At 43.8% G+C, this 22409-nt stretch overlaps 1 protein-coding gene across 1 annotated transcript in view; it reads left to right on the forward strand.

The window, feature by feature from the left end:
- LOC144680820 (scavenger receptor class A member 5-like) overlaps positions 1-22409 on the forward strand; it is a 132727-nt gene that overhangs the window by 80497 nt on the left and 29821 nt on the right. Inside the window, exons 7-8 of the mRNA XM_078542242.1 lie at positions 13374-13427; positions 21811-22002. Coding sequence (XP_078398368.1) covers positions 13374-13427; positions 21811-22002 — 246 coding nt within the window. The remainder of the gene's footprint in view (positions 1-13373; positions 13428-21810; positions 22003-22409) is intronic.

Consider the following 22409-nt stretch of genomic DNA (forward strand, 5'->3'; position numbering starts at 1 on the left):
CTCTAACACCCCTGAGCTCCACAGGGGGGATGGCCAGCCCAAAACAATTCAACACACTAACCCATGCCAACATGGTACTCATCCTTCCTGAGCGTAGCAGGTCATTGAAGCGCTTCTGGCACTGTACCCACGTCCGCCGCACCACATCGTGGCTGCTCACCCGGGCTGCCACCTCCTCCCATGCCCTCTTTGTGAGGTGCGGTGGCCTCCTCCTCCCATTTCCAGGGACAAGGGTGTCCCTTCTGGCAGCCACTCCTCCAGGAGGGCAACAAGGCACTGGTCGGAAAAACGGGGGACCAAGTGTCCAGCCGAACTCACCTCCCGCCTGGTCTCTGCATCCTCGTTTGTAGCCATGTTGCTGCTGCAATTCCGATGCGGGCAGCCTCCCTGGGGCTGCCTGCTCCATTTTTGAACCGGCCGACAGGTCGCCATTGGACCCAGCGGACACCAGGCCCCTGCCCATCCCTTCTCGGAGGTTCTCCAGGCTGCATTCACGCTGGGCAGGCCTCAATTGGCCCGCCAGCATGAAATCAGTCACAGCCCAATCACGGGCCGGTGGTCGGCTTCCTGACTGCTCCTGCTTGCCCCCGCCAAGCCTGTCCAACGAGGGCAAAATTCTGCCCATAAAAACAAGTGACAGTTGGCCCTGTAGGGAGAGGAGGGGTTGGGGGAAAAGGATAAAAAATGAACAAGTAAATAAAAGAATAAAACAAAATTTAAACATAAATAAATAAATAAAAATTGGATTTTTAAATGGGTCAAGAGGGAAGAGAGAGTTCATGGTCTGAAGTTTTTGAACTCAATGTTAAGTCCAGAAGTCTGTAAGGTGCCTAATCGGAAGATGAGGTGCTGTTCCTCTTGTTTGTGTTGGGCTTCACTGGAATATTGCAGCAGGCCAAGGCCAGACATGTGGGCATGAGAGCAGGATGGTGTGTTGAAATGCAAGCAACGGGATAATTAAAACAGGTTACATTTGAAACAAATATAAATGCTTGAACCCAAACCTTTTGGCACCTTTAAAGTTCATCAAGAACAGTTCTTCACAAACAGCTGCCTTCCTGTTCCCAGGTTACCTTAACTAGTAATTGTCTCACCAGCAGAAATTCAAACTGAACTATTTAAAAAGAGGCTAAGGTACAATCCTAAAATGTCACTTCAAACCAACATAGAACCCGAAAAATTAGTGGTGTTGAAAGCTTACAGCTTCATAACCAAATTTAACAATATTACCATGTACAGTGTATATGGTATAAACAGTTACTAAATACTCTTAAATTCCTTGAGCATTCTATGATATATCCTGTCAGGCCATAAGCCTTATTCAGTGCTTCACTATGAGCAGGAGTCACAGAACAGGTCGCTGTGGAACACAACAAGCTACTTTTTCCAGGCAGAACACTTTCTATTGATCACATTATTCTGTGCTTCTGTTAAGGCATGTAGAAAATGTCATTTATTTCATGAACCACAACTTTCCCTCCTAACTCAGCATACCCTTAAATGGCTTTTACAAATTCAGTAAATTGTCTAGAACTTGAATATTCCAAAGCTTTTCATCTTGCACTTATTAGGACAAACGCAAGAATACCAAATTTCAAACAATCACAACAATTTATGCTACATTAGTAAAGGGTATTGATTGGTTGGCAAGTCAACTCTGATTGGCTGAGGTGTTGCCATGGAGACCAATCTTATAGCATGTGGAGCTATATAAATCCAAACACGTATAATGAATGGTAAAGGTAGGCTTGCAGTAGATAGTAGTGGAGAACCCATTGGTGGATCTCTCAACTAGCATGTCAAAGAAAGGGAGCATGTTAGACTGCTCCATCTCAAAAGTGAATTTGAGCACAGGATGGAGTGAATGCAGCACTTGATGAACAATCCCGAGTGTGCTAATAGCTACATTAATGATCAATTTAAGATAACCGGTTGAACTCGTAACATGGCTCATTTACACTTGCTAGAAGTGACATACATTCATATGCAATGTTGGATTTTGGGATGGATTCCAATTAGAATCAACCCAATTCATCGGTAATTCATTTTAACTCAAACCCACAAGAATCTTCAGATAGTGAATTCAAAGAAATTTTATTTAAAGAAAAATATAAATTAGTACAGTGTTGTAATATAGCATTATGGAATTATAATACAGAATTAGTTAAATCAAAATATATAAAAATCATGCATCCACACAATTAAACCTCCCATAAGTATCACTCTCTGTCTTCTTTCTACAATTAAACTAATTTCAAGTACATCACCCAAAACATGAAGTATACTTATCTCATCCATAAGACCTCTATGGCTTTCGATGGGTGATCAATTCCACAAAAGCACGCATCTTCTTCCCTCTTTTGGATAAGTGTCTTCAGTCAGACTACAGCTAGCTAATGGTGTCTCTGGAGATAGGAATTTTAACCCTCAAAGAAGATTCAAGATCCTTCTTTCACCACGTGTTAATGGGATTTTGTCACCCATTGACTGGCTGACATATTCTTTAATTTAGCTTAATTGGTCTTAGCCTTTGTGCATAATTAATCTTGATAATAGAACAATGAACTTGTTCAATGTGTTCTTTTAATCTTATTTCAGACATGCAACTTTATATTTTGTATAACTTGGTTTCTAAACTTTCTTCTAATCCGATTTAAATATATTCTTTGTAGCCGTTTTATGTCTATATTTTAACTTAAGGTTTATCTCAAACATAAAATCTCTTTAGGAACATACCTAGCATTAACCTGTGTAAGCTTAAAGACCAATCTTGTGATAAAACTACTAATTAATTAATAATTATTTAATTATAACCGAGGCTTAATCTTAGTTTCTGGGATGGGGTCCAACTATTCATATGAGTAGATGTATCAAGGTCTCAATTGTCCTTATCTATTGTTTCCATAGTTATGTACATTCTAATAATGCAGATTTGCCATGCCTGTTTTTCAAGTACAAAAGTGATTCTAGTGAGTTAATCGTACTTTAAATGCAAAGACTTAAAAAAGTAACATAACACAGTTAAAGTTCTAAAAGGTGAACTAATAATGTTAATTCTGTGAATGATCAAGGGTTAAATCTTTGATTGTTATTAAAAGACTGCTTGCAATTTTGCTACTACTGCCACATGTTTCACTACATTGTATCACTGTAAGTTTCGTGCAGTAATTATGTTGAACTTAGCAGAAGTTTTCAATATTGCAGTGTCATGTATTTTGACAAAAGACTCCTTTTTAAAAGGCATTAATATAGTCAAGCCTTTTAAAATAACTATTGATTCATCTAATATCTTCAAAATTAATTGAGGTTCACTATCTTAAAATACACCTGTTGCCAGCATGTCTAATTCATTGTCAGTATAACAATACATAAAGTGATTACTGTCAAGGAATCACATGTTACTTCTAAGATGCCTTCCTTTGACCCTGTTAGTTTGTTCAGTAAGTTTACTCAGAGAATGATTTTTACTAAAAATCACCATCTAAGCTTACTCATATACAGGGACCTGTTTTCTGCAAACAAAATGAATATGTTCAAGCCTTGTGCCTTTTTTGAATTACATGGGAATTTGGGGAGCCTATAGTCCCCCATTGCTTTCTCCATGGCAATGCCTTGGCCAATCAGAATCGACTTGACAAATTGTTGCAATTGTTTAAAATTTGGCATTCTTGCATTTGTCTTAATGAATACAAGACAAAAAGCTTTGGCAACATGTCTCTCTTTTCAGAAATATCCAAGTAAATTACAACTATTTAGCTACATTTTCAAAGAATTCCATTAGATTTGCAAAGCCAACGCCACATATTCATATTTTTCATAAATGTATCACATTGCAGAACTTTATCCCCAAAGCAGCAGGGAAAGTCTAAAAAAAATTCATGTTATAAAAATGGAATTTCATTTATGTCTTTTGTATTAACCAATTTCCCTAATTATAAGCAGACAGAATTGTAATCCCTAAAATAGTGATTTAAAAAAACATGTAATAAAGCAGGATTTGGATAGTTCAGTCGCCATAAATCCATGATCTAGAGCATGGCTTGTTGCTTTTGGAAACCATGCTGATTTTGCCCTTTGATACCTATTTTCTTTAGTTGTTTGTGTGGAAAACCAGACCTGTTCTGTTTCAGATTATAAGGAACTCTTTATAATATATTTTATAGCAACTTGTAGTTCCTGTGGTATGATAACAATTTTTAAAATGGCTGCTGTGACAATCCGAGAGAGATTTTCTGTTGCATTTGTTTCTTTGTATTGAGAGAAAGTTGGGATTATACAACTCTGGTTTGTGTGTAAGAGACCAACTTAAAATGTTAATTCACCACTGCCTATGTTGATTATTTAGCAAGGGTTAAAAAATGCAAAGTCCATCCAAACTATAAAATAATCGCTAATGGGCTATTTGTTATATTTATAATTGTTTTAGGCCTCTGAAAGGCGAAATACAAACATGCCTGTTGTCTCTTTAGAAGTGATCAAGCTGTTAACTGTGATGAATGTCCCATCAGGGAGGGAGAATTTAATCCATGTTGGAAGTTTTCTGTGATTTAGAAGCAAGAGAACTGTGCCAGGAAGCTATTTACAACCATTAAAAAGATGTGTGATGTATCAGAAGCTGCATATACGAACAGGTTTTGATTCGTAAATAATAGGAATATAGGACTTAGGAGCAGTGGTAGGCCATTCAGCCCTTTGAGCCTGCTCCACCATTCGATACTATCATGGCTGGTCTGGTTATGGTCTCAACTTCACTTCCCTGTCTGCACCCCCATGACCCTTGACTTCCTTGTCCATCAAAAATCTGTCTAGCTCTGCCTTGAATAAATTCAATAACCCAGCCTCACTACTCTCTGGGGAAGAGAATTCCACATACTAATGACCCTCTGAGAGAAAGAAATTCTCCTCAGCTCCATCTTAAAAGGGAGACCTCTTTTTCTTAAACTGTGCCCCCTAGTTTCAGTCTCTTCCACAAATGGAAACATTCTCCAGGTATCTACCCTATAAAATCCCCTCAGGGTCTTATGTGTTTCAATAAGATCATCTCCCATTGTTCTAAACTCCAATGGGTCTAGACCCAACCTGTTCAACCTTTCTTCATAAGATAAGCCCCTCATCCTAGGAAAGAGTCAAGTGAACCTTATCTGAACTGCTTCTAACGCAATGATATTTTTTTTTCGAATAAGGAGAGCAAAACTGTACATAGTATTCCAGATGTGGTCTCACCAAGGGTGTGTACAGTGGCAGTAAAATTTTCCTACTTTTATATTCCATTCTCTTACAATAAATGCCAACATTCCACTTGCCTTCCTAATCACTTGCTGCAGCTACATACTAACTTTTTGTGATTCATGTACCAGGACACCCAGATCTCTCTGTACCACCAGGTTTTGCAATCTCTCTCTATATTTATACATATAGTGCATCATTATCTGTGGGACTTGGCTTTTCCATTGAGCATTTGTGGAAAGTGAGGCCTGAATTTCACAGACAGCAGAAAAGAGATGGCGAACACCACTGACCTTGAAGAAAGATGCCTACAAAGATATAACAATATCTATGGCCTGAATATTCCTTTCTTACTTTGATTCTAGTGTCAGCTCAAGGGGGATTTCAGTGTCCAGCAACACTGATGTCCTCAAACAGGCTAAGCATCCAATCATATCACATAAGAACACATGGGATATACGACACAGAAACAGGCCATTCAGCCCAACCACTCAATGCTAGTTTTTGAGCCTCCTCCCACCTTTTGTCATCTAAATCGATCATCGTAACCCTCTATTCCTTTCTCCCTCATATGCATTGAAGAATTTTCACAGACAATGGAGTTGCAGCTATGGGGGTGGCTATTGTCACTGGAGATGCCCTCCTTGGGGCATGGAGCCTCTGGAAACCAAGATCCAACACCACTCTTCCCCACAGAAAGGGAAGCCACTGGGAGGCTGTCTCAGTGCAGCTGGTGGACTCTCCATATGGGAGAGTCATGCCACTGCTGGCAAAATACTGGCGGCCAGGAAAAATGGCTGTCAATAGGCCAATTAATTGATGCCTGCCTCCAGCCGGGCTTCCCTTCCAACACCTTTTGCCACTATTTTACTCCTCCCACCTTCCAACCTGTCGTCAAAGCAGAGGTCAAAGCACTCTATTTCTTACATCTCCCTAGCCTAACATCACATTCCTATCTAGACTTGTTTCCCCTCTTTCAGCCAATTTCTTATACATGTTCCAGCATTATCTACGACATTCAGTTCCTTAAGGCAATGTTGGTGCTGTGTACAATAATAATCAATTCTCACCATTACAGTTCAAACTTAAATTCCCACTCAAATTCCTCATATAAAATTTTAAATAAGCTTTCTCTTCATTCTCTCCCTACCCCTGAATTATATGTGGCTTTTTTCAAATTTCAAAGCGTATTTTTAGAATTCATTTTCTGCCCTTTCTTGTTGATTGAATTGTAACTACCACGGTCTGCATACACTGTTTATCAATAATAGATAATACGTACTTAAGTGTATTCGCCTGAATTCAATCTAGCAATTTTGCACTGCCACGGATTTGAGGGAAATAAATAGCTGCTACAAGAAATGTTCAATAGGAACTAAACAATTCATCTGAATAATTGAACACATTGGTGAAGCGACAGCAACGCTATTGTTATTGTTACAATCCCCATAGAGAGCGATAACTTTAAACAAAGAAATTTGAACTTCCAGTTGATAACTGAAAGGACGCCATGACAAGGTTTCATGATTTAAGATTTTATACTGTAACAAATGGACTGAAAGCACTATTGAATAAACACTATTTTTGTAGGCAACTTATACATTACAAAACAAAACTTTCTCCTTTTACTTTTAACACAAACGATAAATCCACATCACAGGTATACTTTACACTGTCACTTAAGTAGTAATTAAATTTCCCAGACTAAGTCCAAAGTGATTCTTAACTCCCGAGGGTTTACTTCTGTTCCTTTCTTTTCCCAGCTGTTAGCTTTTAATTCCAGAATTGCCTTTCATGGTGAGGGTTTTTCTCTCTAGAGTGAGCTAGGCAAATCTTCCAGCCACATTTCAAGTCCTCACACGAGGGCTTTTCAATCCGCACACGAGCTCCCAGCCACATTCCTGCACGGTGAACCATAGAGATTTTTGGTCTCTAGCTGTACCCTCTCTCCCAGATCCTGGTAGACTAACTTACCTGTGAGCTTCAGGGATATCTTAGAAACCCTTCCCCTCTCATAGCCCATCTCCATCGTAACGTGAACATCATGGGCCTTATATTCAGGTTGAAATGCTGATCAGCTACTCTTTAGACCATAATTCTATTTATCTTGGAATTAAATGGACAATTTAAAGCATAACTGTTTACACCCTGACTTTCTCAACACCTTTGCAGACCTTTGGAGACGACCAGTCTTACCACTGTAAATACAGATGCTGCTGCCACTGTCTCCAAGTGTGTGAACCGGTTCCACCTCCTTCCCAGCAAAACAATTTGGCCTGTCCTTTAATTTTAATGACCCGTCATCCAGGTATGCAGTTAGGCAGACTTCAGAATAGGTTAACATGGCCCCCTTCATTTTATCTTAAATTAAAGACAGGGCTGGATTTTCCCCTCAGCACACTAAGCGCAGCAGTGGGCATGAAAAATGGTGTTTTGCCCACCAGACACAATGGTGGGTTTTCACAGTGTATTGTCCACTTACCACCACGTTAATTATGTACACACAGGAAACATGCCGGATCGCAGGTGGGCAGCCTCTGATTTTCCTGCCCCGTCATGAGCTCAATGCTTCCTCACTCCAGGCACCATATTTAAACAGCATCCATGCACACTTTTTTAATGTCTGCAGCCCAGGACTGCTCCATGGAAGACATGGCTCCCAAAGGGAAGAAGCATGCTGCTCTGAAATTCAGTGATACCTCACTGGAATGCCTGCTGGATGCAGTCGAGGCCCGCCGTGATCTCCTCTTCCCCCGCAATGTCTGGAGGAGGTCCACCAACCTCATTGGCTTGGCAGCTGGTCACAGCAGTGATCAATGCCAATGCAGCACAGGGAGGTCAGCCACCCAGTACAGAAAGAGGATGAATGGTCTCATCCATGCCACCATGGTATGTCAACCATCTCATCATTCTCAACTCACACACTCACAAGCCCATCAGACCTTTACTGGCATTTCACACGCTGCCAGCTCGAGGGACATCATCACTCACTCATACAAACGTTCAAATCTTCATCAGGGCTCATATCCTCTGGAGTCTGCATTTTCATCCCATCAGTGACTCCACTCACCACCCACACATGCCAAGCATTCTTATCATCTACCCCGGCATGCGATCTGCTAATACTTTCCACCTGTCTTTATGTTGCAGAAGCCCACACACAATTGTAGGGAAAGCTCCCAGGCCCGGGGTGGAATGCCAGAACTCAAAGTCCTTGTTGGCTTCGAGAATAGAGCTATTGAGCTGGCCAGGGAGGGCGTGGACCTTGCCTGCAGTGACGGTGAGGTCAGTGACGCACACCCACGTGAGGGTCTTGCACTAGCTCATCCCTCAGACAACCACACTGTGAGTGCATTGTCCTGTTTTAGAGTTGCCTGACATGCACTAATTATCTCTACTTTCTTTCATAGGCACCTCAGCCAAGCGCCCGAGGCCCCCAACCAGCTCGAGCCCTAATGTCACCTCAGATGAGGAACCTAAGGACAGCACCATTGAACACCCATCACAGCATTCATCTGCGCTCTCCAGCAGTGCAGAGACACACATAGTTCTACAGTAGCCTCGGGGTCCCAATCTGGTGAGCACAGCACACAATCTGGTCCGCAGCAGGCGGAGGCAGGGACGTCCAAAGTCACTGGCACTCGGAGGACTGTTGGAGGCCAAGAATCTTCAGAGTCCAATTCATGTGACACGCCTCCGGACTATGTCCTTAATCAGTTGCTGAAGCTGCAGTGACAATCACGAAAATATCAGGAAGGGATGTCAGCTGCATTCCTCAGATTGCAACAGACAATGGAGGAGTCTGTACCGTCTTCAATCTGAGGCGATAACGCAGGCATGCCAATGCACCAAGATCAACATTGGTAGGATGGTGGCCGCCATGGAGACCCCAGTCCAGGACATCGGTCTTACACTGTGGCAGGAGCAGCACTCCATCGCTGTAACTATTGGCAGCATCCATCAGTGGCTATGCGACGGGGGGGGCACCAAAATCTCACTCCAGTTGCCCCTTCTCCTGAAGGAGTCAACCAGGGACCCTAGGGCACCTATAGGGAGGAGGACACCCCGAGGCCATCCACCAAGGTGACTCCAGGACTGTCCAGCCGATCCCAATCCCCTCTTTCTGTGACCCCCATCACCTCCAAGTCCACAGGCCGAGCAGGGTGCACCTGCCCCACAGCTGGACACCCAAAGCAAGCCGGGGCCCTCCAGGTCTCGGCCCTCTAGAGGATGTCCAGGTCTCGGCCCTCTAGAGGATGTCCACTAAGGTCATCACAGACAACAGGGAGTGGCAGTCAGCAGGCTGCCCCTCCTCTGCTGAGGATGTCAGGGATGCACCCAGACATAGTGGTATATATAGGAAGGTTAAACAAATTTAGGAGTATACCGGTTGCGTGGGTGCTCACAAGATGTATATAATGTTCATAACTGTAAATAGAATCGTACCCATTTCACATCTCCTCTTGTGTATGTCTCCCTTTTATGATGAGCTGTTTTGCAGTCAATCAGGTGTGATACCATGGTCCGCCCCCGCCACTTATCACACATGTCGCTATCATGGGTCTCTCGTCTATGTAGTGTGCTTCCATATCACCACAGTGCGTGACCCTTTTTCAGACCATTCTCGACATCAGTGATGCCTCGACCTTAATGTTAAATGTGCTCATGGAACGAACCTCATTCACAAGCTTTGCAGGGTCATGGCATTTTCTTGGCTGTGTATGATTGAGGCAGAAGTGTTCTAATATCTTGTCTGCATTCTTGAAAGGTGAAGGTGCAGTGTACAAGGAGAGATGTGTTCACGCATGGAGAAGGGTCATATATCGTGCAGCTCCATGCGCTCTCTGTCATCTGGCAGGGTTTTCTTGCTATGAGCCCATGCTCAGAGCTCATGTACGCTCCTGTCAGCCAACCGCGTTTCCGACTTTCCAAGTGTACACCTGCTAAGCTCACCAATAAGTGGGAGCACCTTGCCACCTCAAGGTGCTGAAGCTCTGCCCCTCTCAGCCACATTATTTCCCTGGCACTCGAGCCTACAGCCTGGAGCGTTTCTCAACCTGTAATTGTCTGGGTTGTGGCCAAAAGGCTCTCATCACAATGTTGGCATGCAGCGCTGTGCATCCCATCACCTAAACACTCACCGAGGCGATTGCTGCTAATTGCAAATGGTGAAATTTGGTGGTCAATAGAAGTTCTGGAAGGCTCTGGAAGTGCACATCATAGCTTTAGACAATGTTGAGGGGAGCAATGGGATAGGAGCAATGATATACTTAAGCTGAAGTCTGCTCTTTATTAACAACAACCATGAGGGCTTCAGTGTCTGAGCATTTTGGAGTTCGCAAGGGCCATGAGGCACAATGTGTGTCTTAAAGAGGAGGCATTTTAATGTCTGTCACGCAAGTGGCTGAACGCCATCATCCTCAGGTGGTCCATATGTATAGCAAAGTGAGGATAAAAGCCGGCCAGCATCCCTAACTGAGAGTGCCAGATGTTAATGTGATAAAGGAGAAGGTGACACAGAGGATTGAATCATATGAGAATAGACACACATTTGCAGAACGTCTTCGGCTGCCTTGGCCTAAGTGTCACCGATCAATTTCACCATTGAGGTTACACAGAATGCGTTGTCCCATTACTGGAGATGGATCTCCTTGAGGAGTTTTGACAGATTGAAAGCATTCAGCTACGAGCCCACTGAGGATAGTGGAATAGCTCCTGGCTCTTGTAGGCTGCCATTGTGACTGATATGCAGGATAGACGCTTAAAGAGGCAGCACCTTCTGACGTCTGATGCCAGAACTCCCTCTTTCAGTTAGCACCTCATCTCAGCAAGGACACATGCTCCTGAGGCTTCATCATCCTTCGAAGGATCAGGACAATGTGAGCCTGATGTGTAACTATTCACTCTCAGATTGAAGTTCATGGTTGAAACGAGAGGAATAGCAATGCTGGTGTTCATGTTGGCCCATGAAGGTGGACACCTGTCCAAGAGGGTACTCACTTCAACTTGTCATCTTCCTCGTGGAATCTGGTGTCTGTGAGGGCTTCAGGCACATGCCTGCCTTGTCTAGCCCATGGTATAGCCTGTTCCCCTGCAGCCACAGCTTCCTCAAACTCAATGCCCTCATCGCCTTCAATGTCCTCCGCATTGGAGGAGATGTGCAGCTCCTTCATGTCAGCAAGTCCTCCCCCATTTGCAGCATCAGGTTGTGCAGCACGCAGCAAGACACTATCATGAGACCTTCTGGGGACTGAGCTGGAACACTCCACCAGATCTGTCCAGGCATCAGAATCACATCTTTAAGAGGCCTATAGTGTTCCACCAACGTTCGGCTAGCAACGTGAGCTTTGTTGTACCTTCTCTCTGCAGGATTTTGTGGCCGCCACATGGGCATCACCAGCCACATCCTTTGCGGGTACCCCTTGTCACCAAGGAGCCAGCCCTTGGTCCTATGTGGTCCCTCAAAGATGCCCAGGAACTGCAGTGAATGCAAGATGTATGAGTCGTGGATGATTCTTGGGTATCTGGTGCAAACCCACATGATAAGTTTCTTATGGTCATAGACCAGCTGTACATTGAGTGAGTGGAAGCCTTTCCCGTTTATCTATTGGAGTGCCTGTTGCCAGGGAGCTTTTATAGCCACACGAGTGCAGTCAATGGCACGCTGCACCTGTGCGAAACTGGAAATCTCAGCAAAGCCCAGTACTCTGGTGTCCTGGCTTGCTTGATCTCTGTCAAAGTTGAAATAATTGTGGGCCTTGGCAGAAAGGGTGTCTGTTACCACATGAATGCATTTGTGCATGGAAGCTTGAGAGATCCCGCAGGGGTCCCCAGTGGAACCCTGGAAGGAGCCACTGGTATAGAAGCTCATTGTGGCCATTACTTTCACAGCCACTGGCAATGGATGCCTTCACAGTCCCCATGGCACCAATTCCTGGAGAATGTGGCAAATTTGAGTTACCAGATCCCTGGGCATGCGGAGGCGTTGGCAACACCAGTTCTCATTCACCTGCAGGTAAGACATGCGAGTTCTGTACCCTCGGTCTTGCGAGCTGCCTACACACAATGTTTCTGTGAGGGTCATCCTCTGCATCCGGAAGGGGTCCTGCTGCATCTTGGTCTTGAAGGTTTTTCTCCTCTCTATGGTGAGCCTGGCTCCTCCTTCACAATCTTCTCCTTCTTCTCTCCTGCTTGTGTGTGATTATGCAGGCAGCAATTAACCCAGGCTCCACCTTCCTGATGGTCTCCTCTCTGCAGTATCAATGAGAAACAGACAAGAGTCAGCATTAGTCTTCAAAGTTTCTATTTCTGTCAATGACTCATCAGTGAATGTGTGTTCCAGAGTCAGCAACTACTCGCCCCTGAAATGATGGCCAGTGTGGTGTGTTTTCCCAGGCACTCCCCCCCCACACCCACTTCACACGACCCACTGCTATGAGATTGCTTTGACCAGGCGCTTGGGTGTGCTGCTTTCAGCCTAGGAGCTTGAATCCTCATTCACTGCACTCTAATACCACTCAGCATGGAGTCCTTATAATGAGATGTAAATTTATTTGGTTTCCTGACGTGCTGTGGCGGGAAACGCGCCCCGCCATTGGAGGCTGCAGCGCACAATTGCGAACTGGTTTCACAACAAAGTGAAACTGATTTCTGGCCTTCTCATGAGATTTTCCGCTCCCAGCGGGAGTGGAAAATCCTAGCCACAGTCCCAAAGCATAACAATCTTATAAACTTCATTATTGTAACATTATAAACTATCCCTCTATGCTCAGAATACTCACTTGAAAAACATCATCTCCTTGCTTATTTTACTGGTGCAACTTAGTGGGGTTTTTTTTACAGATAATGTTTTATGCATTTTTATAAATGACTCATTTTCAATCCACTCAACTCCAGGCAATATTCAACAAATCTTGTGCACACATTGGAGTCTAACTCTAAAAGTCAGTAATAGTTTACAACTAAGCCTCACTTTATGCCAAAACAATCACCAACAAAGTAAAAAACCATGATGAACCAATCTTTCTTTCTTCATTTACATGTATTTTGATGCTGCCTACAACATAAGAAGCATAAGTTCAAAATCACTTTACAGGATGAACATTCTTGTATGTTAACATTTGTCTTTTTTGTGATTCCTTTTAAAGGTCGCAGAGGTGAAAGAGGAAGAAAAGGAGAAAAGGGAGAGAAGGGGGATAGTGGTAAGTGTCTGAGAGGATCTTTTTAAAAAAGGACAGTGATAGTAAATGCACATATGTGCTGAGATAGAGTTTCTTGTTTGTCCTTCGAGGTGAAGATGACCGCATCCATCATCTGGGGTGTTTGGTTCTGGTAGGTCCTGGTGGGTACGTAGATGACTGCTAAGACAGATCTGCACCCGAAGGTTCTGCCTCTGATCAATTCAAGATGGTGTGTGATTTACTGCATATTTGGAGAATGTTAGAGCACAGAATCGGGACATTTAGACTATCAAGTCTGCACTGTCGATTTTTTCACAAGAGCCTCACTTGTTTACTAATCTGGCAGTCACATGAAAGATGTTTTTTTGTAGACTCAATAAGAACAATCATTCTGCTCCTGACCCCATAACAAGCACTAACAAACCTTGCATTTATCTTTTCTGTTTACCCTGAAGCAGTATTAATTTGGTTATTTCTAAGTTGGCAAGTTAGATTTTAAAAATCTTTTTCTCATTTGATCTCTGGATGTGGGGAATTTTTTTTCTTTATTCTTTCATCATCACAGGCAAGGTCAGCATTTGTTGCCCATCCCTAATTGCCCTAAATGCTGGACCATTTAAGAGTCAACCACATTTCTGTGGGTCTGGTGTCACATGTAGGCCAGACCAGGTAAGGACAGCAGATTTCCTTCGATAAAGGGCATTAGTGAACCAGATGGGTTTATCAATGATAGCTTCATGGCCACCATTACTGGGACTAGCTTTATAACTGAATTCAAATTCCACCAGCTGCCACAGTGGGATTTGAACCCATGTCCCCAGAGCGGGCATTAACTGGGTGTCTGGATTATTAGCCCAGCAACATTACCACAATGCTATCATCTCCTTCCAGGATGCTGGAAGGTCATTTATTTTTCACCCCTTGTTGCCCTGAGAAGGTGATGTTGGTCCTTCATCTTAAACCTCTTCAGTCCTTGTGGTGAAGGTATTACCATGATGGTGTTACATAGGGAATTCCTGACCTTTGATCCAACAGTGATGAAGGAACTGTGAAATATGAGCAAATCAGGATGGTGTATGACTTGGAGGAGAACTTGGAGGTGATAGGGTTTTCATGGCATTGTTCCTCTTGTCCTTTTGGCCAGTAGATATTGTGGGGAGGAAAGTACTCTGTTTTTGAGTACTTGATTAGCAATTATATAATCAAGTAATTTTGTAATTATGTAATAATTGCAGTTAGCAATTAAAGCTTCACTTTAATCTGCTGTCTGAAATCTTGCTTAAGTAAGCATGGGAGCTCATCCTGATCAAAAGATATAGTGGGAACCACAAAGCAGGAACAATATTGAAGTAAAAGAAGGAAATGCTTTGAAGTATTTTCTATGAAGTGAAATTGGTGGTTTTCCTGCGTGAGAGGCACTATATGAGCATAAATTGCTGTATACTCTTCCTAAAGGTTTCATTACTTCATTCTTACTTTTTGGATGTCTTGTTATGAAGACTGTTTATCCATGTTCTGTTGATATTTGTTGAACATTGATAATGGAAACTGCAAAGTCTATGGGCCCTGACAACATGCCGGCATTAGTGCTGAAGACTTGTGCTCCAGAACTAGCCTTGTCCCTAGCCATGTTGTTCCAGTCCAGCTACAACATTGGTATCTACCTGACAAGGTGGAGAATTGCTCAAGTATGCCCTGTCCACAAAAAGTAGGACAAATCAAACTCGGCCAATTAACACACCACCACTCACCTCTCAATTATTAGCAAAGTGATGAAAGGTGTCGTCGGCAGTGCTAACAAGCAGCACTTCCTCAGCAATACTTATGCTTAATTTGAGTTCTCCAGTGTCCTCAACCGCTGACCTCAATATAGCCTTGGTCCAAACCTGGGCAAAAGAGCTAAACTCAAGACGTGAAGTTAGAGTGACTGCCCTTTACATCAAGGCAGTATTTGACCAAGTGTGACATCAAGGAGCCCTAGAAAAACTGAAGTCAATGGGAATTTGTAGGATTGGGGGGGGGCAATGCTCCACAGATTGGAGTCATCCCTAATTGCTCTTGAACTGAGTAGCTTGCCATTTCAGAGGGTAGTTGAGAGTCAACCACATTGCTATGGATCTGGAGTCACATGTAGGCCAGACCAGGTAAGGACAGCAGATTTTCTTCCCTAAAGGACATCAGTGAACCAATTGGTTCATGGTCACCATTACTGAGATGAGTTTTTCAATTCCAGGTTTATTAATTGAATTAAAATTCATCTACTGCTGTAGTGGGATTTGAGCCCATGTTCTCAATAGCATTAGCCTGGGCCTCTGGATTACTGGTCCAGTGACATCACCATTACACCACCATGTGCCCATCATCAATGACCAGCCTCTATCATGAGATCAGAAGTGGGGATGTTTGCTGATGATTGCACAATGTTCAGCTCTATTCACAACTCCTCTGATACTGAAGCAGTCCATGTCCAAATGCAGCAAGACCTGGACTATATTCAGGCTTGGGCTGTTACGTGACAAGTAACATTCATGATACACAAGTGCCAGGCAATGACCATCTCCAATAAGAGAGAATCGTCTCCCCTTGACATTCAACAACAGTACCACCACTGAATCCCACAATGTCAACATCCTGGAGGTTACCATTGACCAGAAACTGAACTGGACCAGCCATGTAAATACTGTGGCCACAAGAGCAGGTCAGAGACTAGGAATCCTGTGGCGAGTAATTCACCTCCTGACTCCCCAAAGCATCTACAAGGCACAAGTCAGGTGTGTAACAGAACAATCTCCACTTACCTGGATGAGTGCATATGAACATACAAAATACAAATTAGGAGCAGAAGCCACTCGGCCCTGCGAGCCAGCTCTGTCATTCAATAAGATCAGTGCAGCTCCAGAAGCTTGATACCATCCAGGACAAAGCATTCTGCTTGATTGTCATCCCACCTACCAACTTAAACATTCATTCCCTCTGCCACACAGTGACAGCAGTGTGTGCCATGTACAAGATACACTGCAGAAACTCACCAATGCTCCTTCGACAGTACCTTCTGAAACTGCAATCTCTACCGCCTAAAAGGACAAGGGCAGCAGGTGCATGGAAACACTATCATCTGCAAGTTCCCCTCCAAGCCAAACACTACCCTGACATGGAACTATATGGCTGATCCTTCACTGTCGCTGGGTCAAAATCCTGGAACTCCCTTCCTAACAGCACTGTGGGTGTACCTACAGCACCACATGGAATGCAGCAGTTCAAGAAGGCAGCTCACCATCACTTTCACAAGGGCAATTTGCGATGGGCAACAAATCCGGTGAAAGAATTCAAAAATACCACTTTAGCTGGATTTGTAACACAGCATGTGGATTTTCCCATCTTGATATTAGATAAGGGGCCCTGTAGGTCTGCTTTTACTTGTAAATGAAATATTTCTAGCAGTACCATCTGTTAATCATAAATCACAAGCTGTAAAACACTGCTAGGAACTCTTACACAATCAGAACAATCCACATTTACAATTTAGGTCTTCTAGTATGGACATTGAATAGGTCTATGTGAGGAATTGGATTGAAAATTTGCCCTATTAGTAATGGAGCTTGGTTATTTTTCCACCAATGTATTTGGTATGTTTATACAACAACACACATATGGAATGTCTGTCTTTCACATGGACCTAAATTTTCACTCCTGGGTCAGGAGCACAGAGTTGGCACAATTCCCAGCTCCACAGACATGACCCGGGAGAAATGCCCAGAAACATCAGATGCTCAGTCCAGGGGTAGGGGGCGGGTGAAAATGGGAGTCATGCCAGGTGACCCGGAAACAGTGCAGAGGCTGCTGGGTACAGAGGTCCGCTAGATGGAAGGCCACCTCGGTGCACCAGTACTTTGTCCAAGTTTTTTAAAAAGCAACAAAATAAACCCATCCACATCATGCTGTCTACCCACCCCCATGGCACCTCATATCCTCCATGCTAACCTATACACCTTGGCCCTTTATAGCCCTTATGCCAACTTATAGCCAGCTCATGTCAACCCCATTCCGCCCCACCCACCACCCTTTTCCCTTACACTTCCATGCCCAACTCACCCAGTATCCACCATGGGCAGACCTCAGGACCCATGCTGAGACTGAATAAAATAAAGTTTTAAGTGTCTATTGCAAAATTTATTTTATAAAAATCACTCTCATTCATAAAAACCCATTCATTATATTTTCATCCCTTAACTACATAAGCCCTTATAAAAACAAACATTTCGTTCAAGTGCTTAATCCCTTATAAAAACAAACATTGAATTCAGTCCAATTTCAAAAAGTCTATAACCACTTGTAGCTGTCAATCAAACTGTGAAATTGCAAGCAACCCACTGTGATAATGGAAGGTTGTGAAATCAGCCATGTAGCACTAATACAGCAATGATAACCCTCAGGCTTATGTCAACAGACAGAGTGAAATAGCAAGGAATTTTTTTTTAACTCCACACAGTTTTTTCAAAGATTTAAAGGCCAGGAGCTTTAAATGCCTTGAGAGCTTCACAATTACTTTTGAAAGTTCCTTTCATCGGTTTTGAACTCCTGGGTAGGCTGCAGCTGCAGGTTGGAAGCCTGCATTTGGTAGTGGCAGCATGGCAAAGGGGAGCATAGATGTCTGATTCCAAGCTCCAGGAAGGCCAAATTTCCGATCTGGAGGGGCATTTGAGGTCACCAGATGTGTGGTGTGGTCCAATCCCAGGGAAGCAAGTAAGTTGGGGAGGCCAGGGGTGGCAATCCTTCTCCTTATGGCCCACAAGCCATACTGCAAAGACTTTTTTCTGAAGCTGTCCACACCAACCTTGAGCTGCCAGGTTTCACGAAACCTAGCTGGTGAGGGTGAAACATGCAAGGTGGCTCACCACCACCTGCTCAAGGCCAATCAGGGATGGACAATAAATGCTGGCATTAGCAGAGATACTGATATCCCAAGAATGAACAAAAGAGGGATGTTAAATATGAGGCTCCAGCCTCATTTAATATTTAAATTAACAGGCCACCACCCAGAAGTGTGTGGGCTGGAAGCAGGCTGGGGTCAGGTCTGAGATTTTTAAAATGTTTAGATCTTTCCTGACCCCAACCTAGATTTTGGAACTTTAAACTCACTCCAACTTTCTATCCATTCTATCTCAACTCTTCATAGTTCTAAACCAATCGATAAAGCAACCCCAGGATCTCCGCTGCTCTAATGAAAACAGTTCCAGTATTTCAAGTTTTTTTTCATATTTACATGCCCTGATACCAAGTCGCATTGTAGTGAATCTATGCTTTACCCATTCCGTTAGCCAACATCCTCACCATAATGTGAAACTCAATCCTGCACACAGTACTCTTCAAGTGCCCACAGTGCCAAAAATTAGTGATTGAACCGTGACAGTAGCATAGAACACTGACCAGATGCTGATGCATACCCAGTGAGATAACGACTGATACAGATAGCTGGAATTGAAGGCAAGCAAACAAGTGGGAAACCCTTAGACAAACCTACACCACCAGCTCTGGGAGCACATAGATATAGGGAACTTAAAGAAATAAGTGGATAACATAAAGAAATAAAATCCTTGTCCTCCATGAGTTTGCATATGTAAAATCATCACTCAGATGTAGAAGCTAATGACCACAAGTGCTCCAGCAAAAGGCTATAAATATTCACCCTGTAACCACTGCAATGCCACTTAAACTGCAATATCAGGCTGAACTTTCCTGCAAGTGTCAGGATCCGGACATCAGGTTTATATGGAAGTCTCCATAAGAACATAGGAACTTAAGAACAGGAGAAAGCCACTCAGCCCGTCGAGCCTGCTCCACCGTCCAAAGCGACCACGGCTGATCGAACACTTCAACGCCTTTTACCCACACTATCCCCATAACCCTTTATGTTATAGTTAATCAGAAATCTATCAAGCTCTACCTTGAACATACTCAATGACTGAGCTTCCACAGCCATCTGGGGTAGAGAATTCCAAAGATTCACCATCCTCTGAGTAAACAAATTTCTTCTCATCTCAGTCCTAAGTGGCTTCCTCCTTATTTTGAAATTGTGTCTCCTGGTTCTAGACTCCCCAACCAGGGGAAACATCTTACCTGCATCCACCCTGTTTATTCCTTTAAGTATTTTGTACATTTCCATGAGATCAGTGTCGATCATGTTGTCAGTGTGCCCGCCAGTATCTTCTGTGAGGTTGGCCACCTTCACCTTTGCCATCCTATTGAGGACAACAGGCAGGTTCCTGAGGCTGAAGGCCCTATCAGAGGGCCTACAACTCTGGATGATTGGCAGCCAATCCAGGATTGCTGGGCGCTGCTGGGGTAGAAAGCCGAGTGCAAGGGTGCCTCGACACAGGTCGGGGCACCAACTCAATGTGGCTCCCTTCTATTTTCCAGTCCTTTCCCCTCATGCCTCCAATACTGCCTCCAATACTGTCTCCATTTGGGCCAGGAAAATTCAGCCAATCATGTGCACTTGCATATTGTAAGTACTTTAGTAATTCGCTAATTTAAATTACATTTATAGTTTGCTATTCATTAGGGCACAGATTTAAGGTAATTGGCAAAAGAAGCAATGGATACATGAGGGAAAACTTTTTCATGCAGCATGTGGTTGGAATCAGGAATGCACTGCCTGGGAGTATGGGGGATGCAGATTCAATCGAGGCATTTAAGAGGGAATTGGATTATTATCTGAAAAGGAAGAATGTGCATGACTACAGGGAAAAGCCGGGGAGTGGCACGAGGTAAATTGCTCCTTCGGAGAGCCAAAGCAGACACAATGGGCCAAATGGCCTCCTTATGTGTTATTACCATTCCGTGATAATATGCTGTCAAGGAAATTTTTTTTGTTGAAAATTACCTCACTAACCATGCTGGATTGTTTATCTTAACTATGCAAGTATAGCAACTTGTGGTTCAGTTCTTATGAATATTTTCTTTTATTGTAATTTGGCCTATACTACTTTTATGGACCACATTTGTACATGCTAACAGTTTCTGACACTGTTGTGGTTCATACACTGCCGATACAGCTGTTGGAACTATGCTGTAATGATTAAAACTGTGTGGTTTATGTTTGTTTCCAGCAGTGCTGTACAATGACATTTTGTTCACCCTCTATTGTTTACTCGCAGGTCTACTGTGGGTAAATAGCTACATTGGTTTTATTTTCTCTTTATCTCCTACCTCCCAGCCCAATAGCGACCCACGTCACAAGGTTATCTCCAATTCTGTGCACTTCCATTTTTGCTAATAATCTCTTGCGTTAGCAACCTTCACAATAATTCGGTTAGATTAGTCAGACCACAAATCCATGCTGTCTCCTTGATCAGCTCACACTACTCCAAGTGCTCAGCCACTCGGTCTCCAAGGAAAGATTCCTGTAGCTTTGCCACAACTAATGTTTAACTGACAGATTTATTGTTATTTAGTTTCTTCATTCTTTCCATTCATTCTTGAATAATGGAGTGATGTTTGCGATTTTCCAATCCAAAGGCACAATTCCTGACTAGAGAGAGCTTTGAAAAATTACGACTAACATATCTGCAATTACCTAGGGCAGAATTCAAGGACACAATTTTGCAGGCGGGTGAGGGGGCAGTACCCATAAAATCCCCCAGGTGGCCTTCCCATCACTCACTCACCCACCCCCAACCTGCCCACACTTTTATGTAGGATGGGCGAGGCCTGGGGCGGCCCTCCCACCCTCACCACAGTTGAGGCCCTTAAGTGAGCAATTATTGGCCGCTAAGAGCCACTTCCTGCCTGGGCTCTATTTTGAGGCTGGTGAGGGGTGTTCAGAAACAGGGGGCAAGCCCAACAGGTCACCCTGTTCAGGCTTCAGGTGGGAAGTGGGGAGGCAGCGCCTTCTTCAAAGGCTCCCTTTCCACATCAGTCGCTCTCCCCAAGGTCTGACCAGTGCGGCTGCACCCTCCCCCCACCGACCTCTCTATCAAGAGCCCCACAACCCCTCCGTCCACCCCCTTGGGACTCACCTCCCCACCCTGCTGTGGGACCATCCACACTTACTTGGTCCTGGACTCCAGGACATAGAATCTTGGGACTGTTTGTAGTCCCAGTCCTGGCCACTGCTTCCACTGACATTGCTGGGACATCAGCTTGGCAGGAGGCTCCCGGAAGCAGGGATTCCTCCCAACTGAGGGGCAGAAGACCCATCCAACTAATTCATACTCCTTGGTGTGTTAAATGGCCGTGGGGCTGCTGTGACTGCCAGATGATGCGTTTCCTGCTGACTCTTTGGGTGGCTAGGTGGGAAACCCCCACCATCCAAAAAATCCTGCCCCTGATCTGCTTCTTTTAGAACGCTGAGGATGTATTTACTTTGGTTGGATGTTAATCAGTTTGTTAATGTTTTCATTAGGAGAAATTGGACCTATCATAAGACTGGTGAATGGCTCAGGACCTCATGAAGGCAGGGTGGAAGTTTTCTATGACCAGCTATGGGGAACGGTTTGCGATGATAAATGGGACAAGCAGGATGCCGAAGTGGTCTGCAGGATGCTCGGTTACAAAGAAGGTTCTGAAATTCATACAGCCAATAAATTTGGACAAGGTAACATTCTGGTTCAGAAACTGAAAATGTTAATGTGTGTTCAGTTTTCTGTTTTCATCAGATAAATTTTAAGATGGATGGGTAGCAGTAGATTTTGCATTTAAATTTATGTCCTCAAAAAAGATTTGAGGTAGAAATTCTTGTGTCTTTGTGCACTTTTTATGCTACCATCTAAGTGAGGAGTACAATTTAGTAATGGGGCGAGTTAAATCGGTCTCACAGAGAACCGGCACAGATGCAACAGGCCAAATGACCTCTTCCTATGCTGTAACCATTCTATGAACAATTAGGTCTCTGGCCCTTTTCTGGCCCAATGAGATAATCTTATGGTTGGGGCCACTGACACTTTTCCCTCCACCTTCTTCCACAAACTATCCCAACAACCCCGCCAATGCTAGCAGAGGAGG

This window comes from Cetorhinus maximus, chromosome 5 (assembly GCF_964194155.1).
Source record: "Cetorhinus maximus chromosome 5, sCetMax3.hap1.1, whole genome shotgun sequence".
In the NCBI taxonomy this organism is placed as follows: domain Eukaryota; kingdom Metazoa; phylum Chordata; class Chondrichthyes; order Lamniformes; family Cetorhinidae; genus Cetorhinus; species Cetorhinus maximus.